The following is a 15,129-nucleotide window of genomic DNA, read 5'->3' on the forward strand; positions in this document are numbered from 1 at the left end:
TGGGCTTTGATGTACAAATCCACAATTCACGGGGGATTAGCACCCCAAAGGTTAGCAGTTGCTAATTACAGGAGATTGGTTATACATATCTAACAAGGCAAGAAGACAGCCTTAATAAATGTGAGGATTCATCAGGAACAAGGATAAGCGGCCGTGATAAGCGGACATGTATCCGAATCGCTGTGGATTGATACACCGTAATGCCCTTGTTCATACAGTGGAATAAAAGAAGTAGTTGTCTCTTCTGTTGTCTCTGCAAACAGTGCACCTTGCGCGATATGAGATTTTCAGGATGCATTTGTGAATGCAGATTTGTGCAATCATATAAATGAACCTCTCAGATATTCTTCCTGTGTCTCTTACTGCAGCACTTTCTTTTTTTTTACTGTATTTCGCTTGCAGCGTTCAGTGCTGCATTACCATAATCCTTCCACAAACCACCACTGGCTAAACGAATCTATTATTTTTGCCTGGAGCCAAAAAGATGCAACCAAATGCAATGCATTGAGGGAAATGAAACTTGCGATAAGATGCACATTTTCTCTATAATAGCCTGTCTACAATGAATTTTCTGCCCAGAGTTGAAAGTGTCAGTGTACTTGACCTTTTAATAATATGTACGTTGTAAGCTAAAAGGGTGGAAACCAAGCCAAAGGACGAAAAAGAACAAAACAAAACAGGAATTGAAAAAATCTTAATTCAATTCTGCACACAGCATTTATCCTGGCTCTGACTTACTGGCCATATGGGGTGTTGATTCCCCCTGACTGACAACAGCAGACCTGAGCAGTGTGGCCTTCTGTTTTCATATGGCCCTAAATTAAACATGTCCGAGCTAAGGCAGGCACTTGCTCTGCCGCAGGAAATGCTTTTTCATCTCCTAATGAATGTGCCTGAGGGGATCCCACAGGGGGCTCCACTTCACCCCTCATTAGGCGGGGTGCTGCCTCTGCCTTCATGTTTAGGAGCAACCTCCTGGAGTGGGACCTCCCACTTCATCTGAACGTCCCACGCTCTCTTGCCCCTGGACTAGTGGACTGCACTGCTCCTCCCAACTTCTCTTTTACAGCCTCTCGCTCTCCCCGTCTCCACTACTTCCTCCTCATCATAAAGCAGCTCATCTTAGCGTCACAGACCTGGAATGACAGGAATGAGAGGATGGACCATGCTCCTAATGTCATTTTAATGGCCCTTTTTGGTCTGTTGGGGTTGTGATTTATTTCTGTACACACACACTTCTAATGTCCTCCTAAATATCTACTAGATTGCTTTTTTTTTTTTAAACAAGAAGTCATAAATGCAAGTATTTTACAAGTCCTGATGAGGGTGACAAGCTAATCAAAAGTCTTCGAGAACCTCCACTTTCCTCCTATCATGTTGCCTTCATTATGGCCTCAGACAGACGGGGTTGTTATGTCAGGCGCTGAGGGCCAGACATGCTGTGCAGTGGCCTTGATTAGCAACAAGAAGTAAGAAGTGGAGAGCTTAAGAACTGTGGAGGACCCTTTATTACGCTCTAGCATAGACGCATCCTCCCAGTGCAGCGTTGCGTACCCCCGTCATGTAGAAAATATTGACAGCTTCCTGTCGCTAATGAAGCAACAAAGCACAGACGATTCCTGGCTGTTTTGAGGCAGCAGGAAGGGAAGAGGGATATACAGGTTGTCAGCTGACTCTGAGAGCCTTTGCATGGCAGCAGAACAGGCTGAAGAGCCGACTGTTATTCCAGGGCTTTGGGGACGCGTTTATGCAATCATTAATCTTGGCACTTGTTTATTTGCCTGGGATTAGAGCACCAAAGCACCAGCAGTCAGGGAAGCTGGTTCACCAAAAGGTAGCAAAGAGCGCTCAGGCCTTCCATTGTAAGCAAAGTGTGCAAGGAGGGAAGCATGCTTTGCGCATGGCTGCTTAATCCTGCCATGTTAAACAAAACCAGGCCAGTGTTTGTAGGACTATGAAAACAGCAGTGTGGGGGGGAAATGTGCCTCACACGCTGTAAGCAGTCTATGAACTCTGTGTGGCAGTAGGTACTCCTTGTGCACCCCTGTCGTCTAGGAATGCCTTTCATACGGTCTGTTACATCTAGAGGAAAGGAGGATGACGGTGAAATTGCTCAGCAGCTCCTCCACCAGAGATTATCGCAGATTTTATTTTTATATTCTGCAAAAATGACTGAAAACCCCTTTTTTGGGACAAATGTAAGCTTTTCAAAAACGGAATTAATTCACTTGATTGTGAGCTCAGTGGCAGTGTATTTTCAAAAATGTATATTTAGAGGGTTTAAGGGAAGAAGTATAGTCTCTAACTGTGGGGCTCAGATGCACAGGAATTATAAGAAGATATCACTACTATATATATATATATATATATATATATATATATATATATATATATATATATAAATAAATGGAATATACACCTAATTTCCTACAAGCCTGTCAGATACTGTGTAACTTGACGCTCGCTTGCATTCATGATTACCACTAAAGTGACACAGCAGTGTGCTCACACTTAAGCAGAACCCTTAAAATTCATTGCCTCAGTCTGCTTATCATGGCCAACAATGCAAATATATTTTGGATTGTTGCAATGTCAGTGCAATCATTTTGTGCATTTAGTAGCAGTGGGAATGCATAATGAATGAAGGAAGTGCTCATAGACACTAATGCTCAAGTGTATTGTATATAGATTAGATCATGGCTGTATTTCACTTTCATCTACACCTAGAAAAGGCCAAAATAATCTTTGAAGGCCATGTAGCCACAATGTTTGTGTGTGTTTGTGTGTGTGGGTGCACTGGTATAAAATAGAGCAAAGCAAATGTGGGCCAAGAGAAAAGCAGAAAAAGGGGGGGGGGAGGGGGGGAGTGAGCCCAGCGAAGCAGGCACTTTGAGAAAGCTCTTCTTCTCGGGCCCCATGACACCGGTGATCTGTAGAAAGGTTGGGTGCCTCTAGTTTCAGCTCTATCAAGCTCTGGATCTTTGAGCAGCAGGATTCAGTATCCCAGCTAATGTAACAAGGCTCATTTGTCTCAATCACACGTCCCTGGAAGTATCGGCTGGCCATTGATGTCATTCATCTTCCCTGTCCTTGCCTGCTCTTTTTCAGCTGATGAAAACCAAAGACCTTCAAGCAGAATGGCAGAGGTAGTGCTCATCAGCCCTGCTGCGAAAGTTGTTGAGTAACGGAGATGCCACGCGGAGCATTCATTGTTTAAACTAATAGACTAGAATAGCTTTCAAAGACAAACAGCCCTACACATGTTTTGGCAACATGACTTTTTAATTTTGGGATTTACTTTGACATTTCTTTAGCACGTTGTCACAAGACGGCGAAAGCATGTGCTTTTATCTTGGTTCATTTCAACAGCGTTCGTCTTTGTCCGCCGCTGGAGTCGGTAAAGAGCACCAGCAGCTGACAAATGTGGCAGTCACAACAAATGTTATTAAAAGGATTTTTTTAAATTCAGGTTGTGGGTAGTGGGATAAAAAAAAAATCTTGGTATTGTAATATTATCTGCCGTTTAATTTGGTCTTGCACGGCATAATAAAATAGTAAAAATTTGACTTTATTTTTAAAGGGTGACTTGCAGTGTGGATTCTCTCGAGATTTTATTCTATGTTATTTAATTTTTGAAGAGATATTGTATTATAACACTGCTGTGCTGTGTTCCTGCCCAGAGGTTGCTTCAGCTGATGTCAGCTCCAGTGGAAATACTGACTCGAGCCATATCTGGAGGCTTATGCCGAGCTTCCCCATTCGATGGAGCAAATCAAGATCGTGATTACTATCTGGCTCGTGCAGCCAGTCCGCGTTGTCTGGAAACATGTTTTCCTAAGCAGACCACAGAGGGACAATTACTGTCAGCTGAACTATTCAGCCTGCTCTGCATGTGTGTTCTGGCTGTGTGCCTCTGACCCACTGACCCTGAGCAGCAGCATGAGATGGGACCTCCAGCTTCCCTCCTCTTTTCCCCTTTACATCTTTGCTTCACCCCCAATGTTTAATGAACTGAAGTGAGCAAAAAAAAATTTTAAATGTTGAAAAACGCACGTGTGAGTGTATGTTTTGATTTCTTTGTGTGAAACAGCAGAATGATTCGATTCAGAACGCCCAGAAGAATCCTGGTTGTCTTACAGAAACGCATACTAATACAGCAATTATAGGAGGAAGGAAGTTGTGGTGTGTCGCAGTGTGGCAGCAGCAAATTCCCCTGGTGCACTGGAACAAGACTCTTTGTTGTTATGTAAAGGTTTCCGCGTGTAATTGCAGTGGATATTTTTGAAAGATTCATTATTTATATATTCCTGAGTTTTTTTCTGGAAGAGCCTACTCGGCTGCCATCGCTGCAGGGAGTTTTGGGACTGAGAGGTGCTTAACTAAGGCACTGTACCACAGTCGAGCCTTTAACTATTGCCCCTTTAGTTGAAGTGGTCAGAATGCAGGCTCCAAACATCACATGATCCTCAACCAAATCATTCAACCAGCAGCTCTTGCACCAGTCCATCAGTTGGCCCTGTGTGATTTGAGCCTCAGTGATTTTGACTTTTGATGCATCCCAATGACTTGCTGCAGAACGTGTGAGTAGAGCATAAAATGCACATTTGCTCGAGTTTTATTTTTTATATACGTCATAATAACCAAGGATGGATGACATGCGATCTTAATGAACTAAATACTTTGCAACTTTGTGATGCATTTTTTTGTGGCTCAATATATAAGTGAGTTCTGTCGTACCGGTTGTGTTTTGTCATTAAAGCAAACAGCGCGAGCTTTTCTCCGAGGCACACATGTATGCTCATGTGCACACGCTTGCGTGCACGCAAGGGGCGTGCCCTCTGATCCCCAGCACCGAGGCACAACTTCACTTGTCACTACAGTTGCAGACGAAATGGGAATATGTGGGGGGAAGATGGATAGAGGGGGTAAAGAGTGATGGGGTGTGGGGGGGAGATTTGAGCTCAGGTGGGAAAGACAAGGGAGGGAAAAGAGCACCGCACACATGCTACCCTTCATGGTGCTCGTCTGCTCAGTAAACCCAGGCTTTTGTTGTTTCCCCTAGAGTGCAGGAAAGCAGACTCCCAGTCAGGAAGCTCCTCAATCTTTGTCACAACAACACATAAATTAGTGCCCAAATTACTGTTACGCCGGTGGAGAAAGAGACATGGAGAGAGATGTCTTGTGCTGTGGTTTGGGAATACGTCTTCCCCTCTCTCCTGCTCCCCCTTCATAGAGGGTGTCAGAATGCACTTCAATAAAACAGTCAAGTAAATACAGGCAGATACATGAAGAGAGAAGCACTGCTGTGTTGTACAGGCATCTGGAGTTGGGCAGTGTTAAATATTAATAGGCCTCACACACACACACACAAACAAACACAGAGATGTATGCTTGAGTTCATCCAAAAAGCAGCCCAGGGCAATGGTCCAGACCTGAGCTTTGCTAAAGTCACTGCACTTCTATGAAGGAATAATAGGGAAGGGCTTAAAGAGCCCCCTCTTTTTTTCTTTTTTTGAAACTGGAATAGGTCTTCAGATATAGCTGGTCTCTAGTGAAGTGGGATCACAGCTTAGGCAGCTAAATGATTGGGGGGAATTAGCAAAACTCAGCATAAAGACATCAAAATGTGTCAATTATGTCCTTCCTCACGCTAATCCCTTTGGTCCAAATATTTTTGATGACTTGTGTATATTTATAGGTTGAATAGAAGCTGTTTCACAGTGATGATATAGAGTTTAGGTCTGCAGGTTTGTGGGTTGTTTTTGTGTATGCGTGTGTGCTGCCGACCAGTAAATGCCATTAGAACAGCACTATGGTAATATGCCAACTGCCTCCGATCCCTAAACAAATAACACATTTATACTATTCTGCCTGTGTTCCGTGCCATGACTGTCCTTTGCCACTGACATTCAAATAACCTTTCTTCTGCTGCATAAATGGGAATAAAAAAGTATTGTGTTGTGTGACTTCACATGACAGCCGAGCCCTGGCAGATAAAAAGAGGCAGAATTCTGATTCCATCTCTTGTTAGGCTGTCGTCGCTCTACAGCTCGATCTGACTGTTACGGGAATCTGTTCAGAGAAGACTCTGTTTATCAACCGACAGCTGATCTCCATTTCCAAATGGGAAGTTCATGTAAGGAAAATAAATAGACGCATAATGATGGAGAAACATTGCTTAGTGCGCATTTGCCAGACAGTTCAGTGCCTCTGGTGTTTGCGTGTTGACCGCGTTTGAAGGCTCTGTAAGAAAATGTGCTTTGTATAACTGTCTTGGGAGCCGATATCCCCATAAGCTTTTGTTTTGATTTGTTGCTAAATATTTTAGAAAGATAATATATTAGCACACTTTGTTATGTGTGGGAGAGAATTTGCTAATCTGCTCATTATGCTGTGCCCTGTCCAGTTCCTTACATAATCTCTGACATGAGCCCGCTGGCTTGCGTCACTCTGTCATTGACAGCTGTCAGCACAACACGGCTGTCACACATAGAGAAGTCAATGTTTGGGGGTTTTTTTGTTGGGTTTTTTTCCCCAGAGTGGTGTACATTGTAAATGAGCCCCCCAAAAAAACAAAAAGAAATATTTTATTCCCGTACGGAGCAGCGTAGAAGCTTTGGTTTCAAACCTAATTTATTCTACACATCTATCACATGAAGGCTATGGGAAAATGAGTTAATGGTCCAATCGAGTAATGGGTTAAGCTCTCAGCATTATGATGGTGGCCTGGGCATGGGTCTGTAATGTAAGGGATAATCTTAATCCGTCAACGTTATGTCAGTAGTCCAAGGGTTCAGTGGGAACAGCCAGGAGATTTTGACTAGTAGTGATTTTCCATGTTGGCACAAGCCTGTAGGATTTTCAGTTGCTCTATGGGTTGTTTTTTTTATCTGCATGCTACAGTGAATAATATGGAGAGAAAAAAACGAGGAATTACCTGAATTAATGGTTTGTTTACATCTGACAAGAATACAGTCTATATCTGATACTAGGGCTGTTCGATATAACGATATATATTGGATGACGATATAAAAACGTGTGATTTATATCGTTGTCAGGACGATAAATGTCTTATATCGGGATATGAGATTTTGGTCATATTGCGCAGCCCTATCTGATACCATGAGCAGGTCCTCTCAGTGCACACTTACTTGTTCTTTTCATCAGCAGTCATTTTATTCTTCACCTTGATAGAATCTTGCGCATCATTCCTTACATCTTTAATTTAAATTTGCATCACGCAGGCGAATGTGTTTTTATCTGCTAATAGCTGCTTACTCAGTGGTTAGGCAGCGAGTAAGCAGCCTCGGTAAACTGTTAGCGTGGACTTTGTAAATTGTTATGAGCGGTCAGAGTTGAATGATCGTTTCCTGGTCCTTGTTAATGTGTGCTGAAGTTTTAATAAAGGGGCTGATGATCTCAGGGCTGTGAAGAAGACAGTGAAGGGCACCGAGTGAGCATACGGAGGCCTCACTGCCCCATTGTACATGTGCTCTGAGTGACACGTCATCCTCTCAAAAGGCCTGCCAGTGTTGTGAATCAGTGTCCTTGAACTGCTCAGACACAGACAGACAAAGAACAAGCTTTAACATTCTGTTTCACTGTCTGCTCTCTTTGCCATGCCTATCACCCAAGCCCACCCGCACCTCGCTGCAAATGCTGTATACAGTCCTGATAAGATTGTGTTGTGGTGTGATTCAAACGTAATCTTGGCATCTCAGCAGGTGTCTCTGAAGTGTCCTGCGTGCAGAGGCCATCTCACAGTGCTGTGAGGAGCAGCGGGCTGCTGGGATGGACTTTAGCATGACTGCCTGTCTAACTGTGCCTGGCTTTGATGTCGTAAACAGAGCAGGCAAGGCTGGCTGACAGGGAAGTGGCAGGCAGAGAGGCAGGCAGGCAGGCAGGCAGGCAGGCGCGGTGAATGGGATCAGTGGCACTGCACCGGTCAAGCTCAAGCGAGCCAGCAGCTGCCTGTTTCACACCAAGAGGCAGTTAACACCGCAGCTCATGTCAATAGATATTGACTGCCAGATTGGGAGTGCTTATAAGTGTAGGCCTTTCTGTTTGATTGGGTCCCCTCTGTGAATTCAGTTCAAATCATCCTCAGTTGTCTGAAGTGTGGCTTAGGGGCCTCATGACCAGTCACTCAAAGGGGCAAATATTGACTGATGATTTAGGTGACTTCATGGTGTATTTGATCTCCGTTGTGCCATTGCTCATTTCTTCTCCTTGACCCCTTTCTTTATGAAAGCAGCTCAGCCTAGCGTGGAAATAACTATATGTTCGAAGTGATGTCTTTTCTCCTACAAGAAGCTATGGAGCCTGTCTCAGCTGGTCCAGAGACAAACCCTTTTTATTGTTGAGTGCACTGAACATCTAGGGGCTTGTGCAGCGGTGGAGGGAGAAGAGTGTTAGCTAGTGAGACTGTGTGCACTCAGGGCCTTCATGCTGCAGATAGGGCTATGTGAGGCATGCTTGTGTGAATGTATGCCCTGCCTAGCCTGGCACCCCTGTGTCTATACTCCCACTGCTTTCACCTGATGTGGCACAGCCTCTGTCAGGCCTGAGTGAGCGCCCAGCCAGCTCCGCTTCTTCAGGAGAGATGAAGGCATCTCACAGCTATGCTGTGGGGGTGGGGGAAGCTAGCAGCAGCCTAAGCCTGAAGCTATCAGAGGCTGGAGCTCAGAGCCAAAAGCCTGTGGGCTGGATAGGGTGGGTGGAAGCTTGGCTTAACTTGGCAAGACAACCATAGCTACAGCCCTGCACTGCCACCCAATGGCTGGGGCCTGCCGCTACAACCTTTAGTTCATCATAACCGCAGCTAGTCATAATTACAGCACGCTTCAGTTGTTGTGAGTGCATGTCAGAACAAATTATGTAAGTAATGAGGCTGAAAATGCTAAAGGAGTCGAAACACACTGCACTGCTAATGCTCATGCGGGGAGAACACAAAAACAAACAATAGAGTGCACTCATACAGAGATAGACCTAAATCAAATAACAAGTAACTGTGCACAGTAAGGAGAAGATTAATTATGAATTAACCCTCTCAGTTAGGTTGTCAAAGCCCGCCTCCTGCCTGGATTTCACTCTAATCCGGGCCGATGAGGTGCAGTGCCCTCTATTGTATGTGAGAATCGCAAATCACAGGAGGTGTTGTCTGGAGGAGAATTAATTGTGCATGTTCCACCACTCCCTTTTGTTCGTTTTGCTAAAATGTAGGCTAATTCCAAGTAAACATGGCTGGTCTTGTTGACTCCAGCAGTGCGAGGAGAACAGACAGATTCCTGAATGAATAGAGTGTGGCTCCCGGGTTAGTGGATTAGAGTCTGTGTGTTAAGGGCCTCTCCCGGGCATGCCTCCGGGACAAGGACATTATCCACATGACACATTATAGGCTCGTAGGCAGCTGATTAAAATGGGCAGGGATCTCTGGATTGAACCCCACAAAAGTACTTTTGATGTGATCAAACTAGTTTAAAGAGGCTGGTTGTTAAGGTGTTGAAGGGGATATTTAAAGCTCCTTGTCTTTAGAAGAGACCTGAGGCATTGTAGTAGACAGTTAGGCCTTGTTAGAGGGGTGAGGCTGATGTAATACTTTGACACTGTGAACGTGCCACTATATTTTAAAATATTATAATTTCTATTTCATCCCTGCAAGACAAATCATAATATTCCTCCACTAATTGGTATAGACTTGTGCTGCAACAACTCATTGCACCGTGATTGGCTGGCTCCAGGTTGGTTAGTTAAAAAAAAAAAATCCCAAAAACCATTAGATTGTGAGAAAATATCCTGCGGTGATCTTTCCTCGATTTAGATCAGATAGTGGCGTTTGTCTGGCGCTGTAGTGCACTGTTGGGATGGCGGGACTGAGATGCTAGAGATGTGGAGGAGGGCTTTGAGATAGAGATCTCTGGAGTGGGGTGGGGGTGGAGGTGGAGAGGGATGGTAGCATCAGTGGCTGCAGTGATAAAGCTGAAAGCAGTGGGACGAGCTGGGAGTTCTGTGTCTCTGATGTCTGTGTGTTCTGTCTGTTCTGCTGTGTTGCCCTGTGGTCGGCTCCTGAGGAGAAGGCCAACGATGGATGAGGCCTGTCCCCTCGTTGCTTTTGTCCTCTTAAGGCGGGTGAATCACAGGCCTGTCAACAGCACAACACCACAGCCAAACCGCAACTGAACCCTGTAGCGTATACAGAGGTGCACATGCAGTCGCTGCCACAGCTCCCTGCAGCACAGCGGGCATGTTATGATTCTTTGTGGCCACGGTGGATTTACTCCTGGGTTTTTTATGGTTCTGAAATATATACGAGGCTTCATGAAGTCAAGTTTTCCAGCGAGGAAAACATCTCCTCGTGTGGCTAAATGAGTCATTGCCGTAATACAAGGCCAATATTAGTGCTCCTGTTGTACATTAAGGATTATGGGTAACTTTTCTTCTAGAGGTTGTGTTTAGGATCCAAAATGACACTCTGTTTACATTGCTGCTTGTAAGGAGTTAAAATGGCCTCCTTGCTTACACACAGACACACACACAGACACACATTACAAATCGGTAAATATTCAGCTAATGCTGTGTGGAAGTGAAGATTCAAAAGCCATCGGATGAGATGTTTTTAGAAGCACGGTGCTCTTTCATGTACCGACATGGATCCATGGTGAGGGTGTTGTACGGTGACTTGTGACAGCAACGTTTTTATTTATTTTTTTTCTTCTTCTTTCGTTTCCTTTTCTTCTCCGCAGCTCAAATCGAAATAATTCCCTGCAAGATCTGTGGAGACAAATCATCAGGCATCCATTACGGTGTGATAACATGTGAAGGCTGTAAGGTAAGCATCAAGAGACCGAACCCGTTTGTGCCAAGGGAGGTAGTGTGCCTGCGTGCACGCAAAGGGACAGAAGAGCTCAAAGAGGAAAGACTGGGAACGCCGGGGAAGTGCCGAAAGTTGCTTGCGAGGAAAAAATACACTTGAAAATGTTGCGGAAGTTTTGCGACGATTTGGAGAGGGACTGCAAAGCAAAGACACGCGGAGTGTGATCATTAAAGTGGTCAAGCACCGCAGAGGACATCACAGAAAACCACAATTAGTAGGACAAAGTCATTCCTCTGCCTTGCTTTGCCTTTCCCTCCCAGGGACGTGTCTTTTGCTGTTTTTGCTTTTGCTGCAGCCTGCTCTTCTTGAAATAAAATGATCAAAAGCACAGTGCTTTGAATTATAGCAGATTGTTGGCTGTTTGCTACAGTGTGTTGCTTCTATTGAAGCCACCTTTTGTACTGTTTCAAATGCACCAACCATTCACAGTGAGAGGAATTTTGTGCTTAGAGTGTATTCTTGTCCCCATGCTTGTCACCAGGCACATCATTAGCATTCCTCAGCCAGCCTGCACCTTTGCTGTTTGCTCCTGGTTATATATGTGCACGTGTGTGTGTGTGCGCGCGTGTGTGTGTGTGTGAAGGAGAGAGAGGCAGACAAGAGAGGGACAGAGAGAGTTTCCTTTCCTGCACTCTTCTCCCTCACATAGGAGCTTGCAGGGACAAAACACTAAAGAATAAACTGCTGAAATCTATCTTTAATGACTGCTAATTAGTCCAGGCAGAGAGGCCTTTAATGATATGTGCGAGTACAAAAGTTTGGACCATAAATCATAGCATTATTAAAGAGTGCTGCTTGTCACTGGCAGTTTTAGTCGGTTTCCATAATGGCTTCTATTATAAAGCAACTTGGCAGCTGTCAGCTGTTTTCTTGTAATTAAACAGCCAATGAGCAGCTAATTAAGACATATGTGTATGGAGCAGTAGAGTGGGGCATGTTAATGATGTGCTGGAATCAATTCATTAAGTCAAAGGATGAGGAATCCGGTCGGTGTGCATTCACAATCCTTTAACACCGCGCATGCCAGTGCTGCGTTAATCAACACTAATAACCATCCACTGTTATCATTCCTACCCAAACACAACACCCTCATGCTGTACTCACGGTTGAAATGCAGCACTCCTAAGATACTACAGTAGAAAATATAGTCACGGTAGTATTGTTATGTATAAATTTCATATTAATTTAAAAAAAACACCACTTGGAAACAGTCACGGTCAATGAGTAATATGTTAAGCACAGTGGTAAACAGATCACTTTTTACAGAGCACCTTTTAACCTTACTGGTTCTATAAAGCATTTTACATGTTTGTTATTCACGCACACACATCTGAAGCAACTTGGAGTTCAGTGACTTTCGCGAGGAAGCTTCAGCATGTCGAGGACGTTAGCGATTGAACCCATATGATTAGCAGACAAACCTCTCTACAACCTGAGCTACGGCTATGCTATTGACATGGGGCATGAATTGATCCTTCGAGATGAAAACACGACTTCACTCACACAAGTTTTTCCAGTAACCCGAGCTGTTTCCTTGTCTGTCCTCTGTTTAATGCAGGGCTTTTTCAGGAGGAGTCAGCAGAGCAATGCAGCTTACTCCTGTCCCCGTCAGAAGAACTGCTTGATCGACCGCACAAGCCGCAACCGCTGCCAGCACTGCCGGCTGCAGAAGTGCCTGGCAGTGGGCATGTCACGAGATGGTAAGTCCTCTATGGAAGAGGAGAAGCAAGTGGGTGGATTTAGCAGGGTGGCATGGTGAGTGGTGAGATGTGAAGAGCCCCGGTTCAGGCTCCTGTGTGGGCAAACGTGTGCTCCGCTAAACCGCCTTTGGATCGATGCTTCAGGGAAACTGTTGGACACTGACCTCCCCGTAAAGGGAGCAAAAAGAGCTTCCTTGTGGCAGTGAAAATATCAAACTTACTGAGAAGCAGCTCTAATTTACATTATCAAGTCAGTCTATATCTTTTAGCAGCTGTGTATTTGAATCTCGCTGGAGAGACAAAGAAAATCTGTAGGAATGAGATGAGATAATGTCGTTATTCTCAAAGGGGTACAACAGACATTTCCAAAGGACATTTCCAGCTTAAAGAACATGTTAAGCTGTCAGTCTGTGTTCATTCTCTGCCAGTAGTAGGTGAGCACTATGTCTGTGGGCCTAATTTGTTGCTGTGATAGAAACTAGGTTTGATGAAATACAAGGTTGTTAGAGGTTGTCATTAGTCCTGCTGCAGCTGAGATGCAGTAATGGGATCACACAGGTGGGGGTGTGTGCAGAGGGGCTCCTGCTGTGCCAGGCTGGTCCAAACTAGACTGGGCTTAAGAGATTCTATCAGAACAGAGCAGAGCCATGCCATTTTTCTGTAAATGGCACAGAGGGATGTGCACAGACAAGTGAAAACTTGAACGGAGTACAAGCGAAGAGACTGGTACAACTTCATAGACACACATGCACACTTATTAAATTAACACAGAAGTGCATTAGCACCGTGTGCGCAGCTATCCAGTATACATTATTACATGCACGTATGAAGACACACTCATGTATAAACACACACTCTGGACAGTAGAAGGTGACTCTTACCTTCACTGAACACACCAGAGCCCATCTGCCCGAACTCTTCTCTGCTGTTCCACTCACTTTCCACTGTGCATACACACACACATACACACACTGTGACCGGCTGACTTATTGCCAGGTCCCCAGAACACCGGCCAAGAAGTCTCATTCACAGAACCAATGTTTAGTCTGGAAACCTTAAGGTGGGAGGCAGACACTTGGGCTGTTTGATTGTCTGATAAGCTTTTCTGGTTCCTTTCCACCTTTACCTCTGCATTTGTGAAGCTGCTCATAATAATCTCTAAATCAATATAATTAATGCTGATCCCCCCCTAGATAAAAATATGTTGTAAATTAATGGGAATAACCCGTGGCTAAAATATATGGTGTGCTGCTTTCTGATAGTAAAGCACAGTTTATAGATGAAGGGTAATTAAATTGCCTAAGACTTTAATTTCTTCCCAAAAAATTCCCAAACGTGTGAGAAAACTCAGTCTGTGCAATTCCATTGTATTTCCTAGAGACAAGTGTCAGTATACTTAAAGATGAGGCAAAAGAGAATGCCATATAATTTAAAATCTTTTACTAGGTTTGAAAAAATAATCGTATTGAGTGTTTTCTCCTAGATGGACTGCTTTGGGGAAGTGTTGAAATGAATGCAAGTTTTCTTCAGCTTGAGTGTAGGCAAGCTTTTGCCTGACACAGCATGCATATGGTGAAATCGAGAGCACAGGAGAGGGGAGAAAGTGGCTCGACTGTAAATTACAGCAAATCAAAACAGTACAAATCAGATCAAAACTGGTAAATAACTAACAATATATTTATTTATTTCATTATTTAATTGGTTACTTTAATGTAAGGCATTTGGGGGAGAGTGCTTTGATAAAACACTGATTCTCAAAAAACAGTGATATTCTATGTACGCCCAACCCGCTAGTAAAACTAGTAGTGGTTCACAATCACTTGACTGTGAATACAATAAGTAAATTAAACTTAGTACATTTATTTTACTTGATGCAAAGATCCTTCATAGAAAGTGCCACCAATTCTGAGTGTTTTGTTAGTCTCACACTTGTCTTGTCCTGCTAATTACAGCAGTGAAGTTTGGTCGGATGTCAAAGAAGCAGCGAGACAGCCTATACGCTGAGGTCCAGAAGCACCGGCTGCAGCAGCAGCAACGTGACCACCAACAACAGCCTGGGGAGGCGGAGCCACTCACACCTAGCTACGGCCTCTCTGCCAGTGGCCTCACGGAGCTTCACGATGACCTCAGCGGCTACATGGATGGTCATACTCCTGATGGCAGCAAACCAGACTCGGCTGTCAGCAGCTTCTACCTGGACATTCAGCCATCTCCTGACCAGTCAGGCCTGGACATCAACGGCATCAAGCCGGAGCCCATCTGCGACTTTGCCCCAGGCTCTGGCTTCTTCCCCTACTGCTCCTTCACCAATGGAGAAACCTCCCCCACCGTGTCCATGGCTGAACTAGGTAAGGAGCAGCAGCGAGAGAGAGGGAGAGGCAAAAGGCAAAAGGAGACAGCAAAATGAAGGAGAGGGGGGGAACAACTCAACCGTGGGGCAAACGACACAAAGGTTGCTTAAAATAGCAGGAGGTTGGAGACTCATCTCCAACACTCATTAAAAGAGCCTCTTTTTTGTAATTAGTTTCCATTAATTAGGGCCAATCAGGATCCAGC

At 44.5% G+C, this 15,129-nt stretch overlaps 1 protein-coding gene across 2 annotated transcripts in view; it reads left to right on the forward strand.

Annotated features, from left to right (window-relative positions):
- The window catches only part of roraa (RAR-related orphan receptor A, paralog a), a 184,004-nt gene that overhangs the window by 162,729 nt on the left and 6,146 nt on the right, over positions 1-15,129 (forward strand). For both annotated transcript variants that reach the window (XM_086298679.1, XM_086298680.1), the window contains 3 exons: positions 10,743-10,828; positions 12,432-12,573; positions 14,526-14,921. In XM_086298679.1, coding sequence (XP_086154805.1) covers positions 10,743-10,828; positions 12,432-12,573; positions 14,526-14,921 — 624 coding nt within the window. The remainder of the gene's footprint in view (positions 1-10,742; positions 10,829-12,431; positions 12,574-14,525; positions 14,922-15,129) is intronic.

The sequence above is a fragment of the Aulonocara sp. 'chitande type north' Nkhata Bay genome, linkage group LG7, assembly GCF_057382095.1.
Source record: "Aulonocara sp. 'chitande type north' Nkhata Bay isolate Kocher_YH1m ecotype deep benthic linkage group LG7, A_spYH_male_GT1.1, whole genome shotgun sequence".
In the NCBI taxonomy this organism is placed as follows: domain Eukaryota; kingdom Metazoa; phylum Chordata; class Actinopteri; order Cichliformes; family Cichlidae; genus Aulonocara; species Aulonocara sp. 'chitande type north' Nkhata Bay.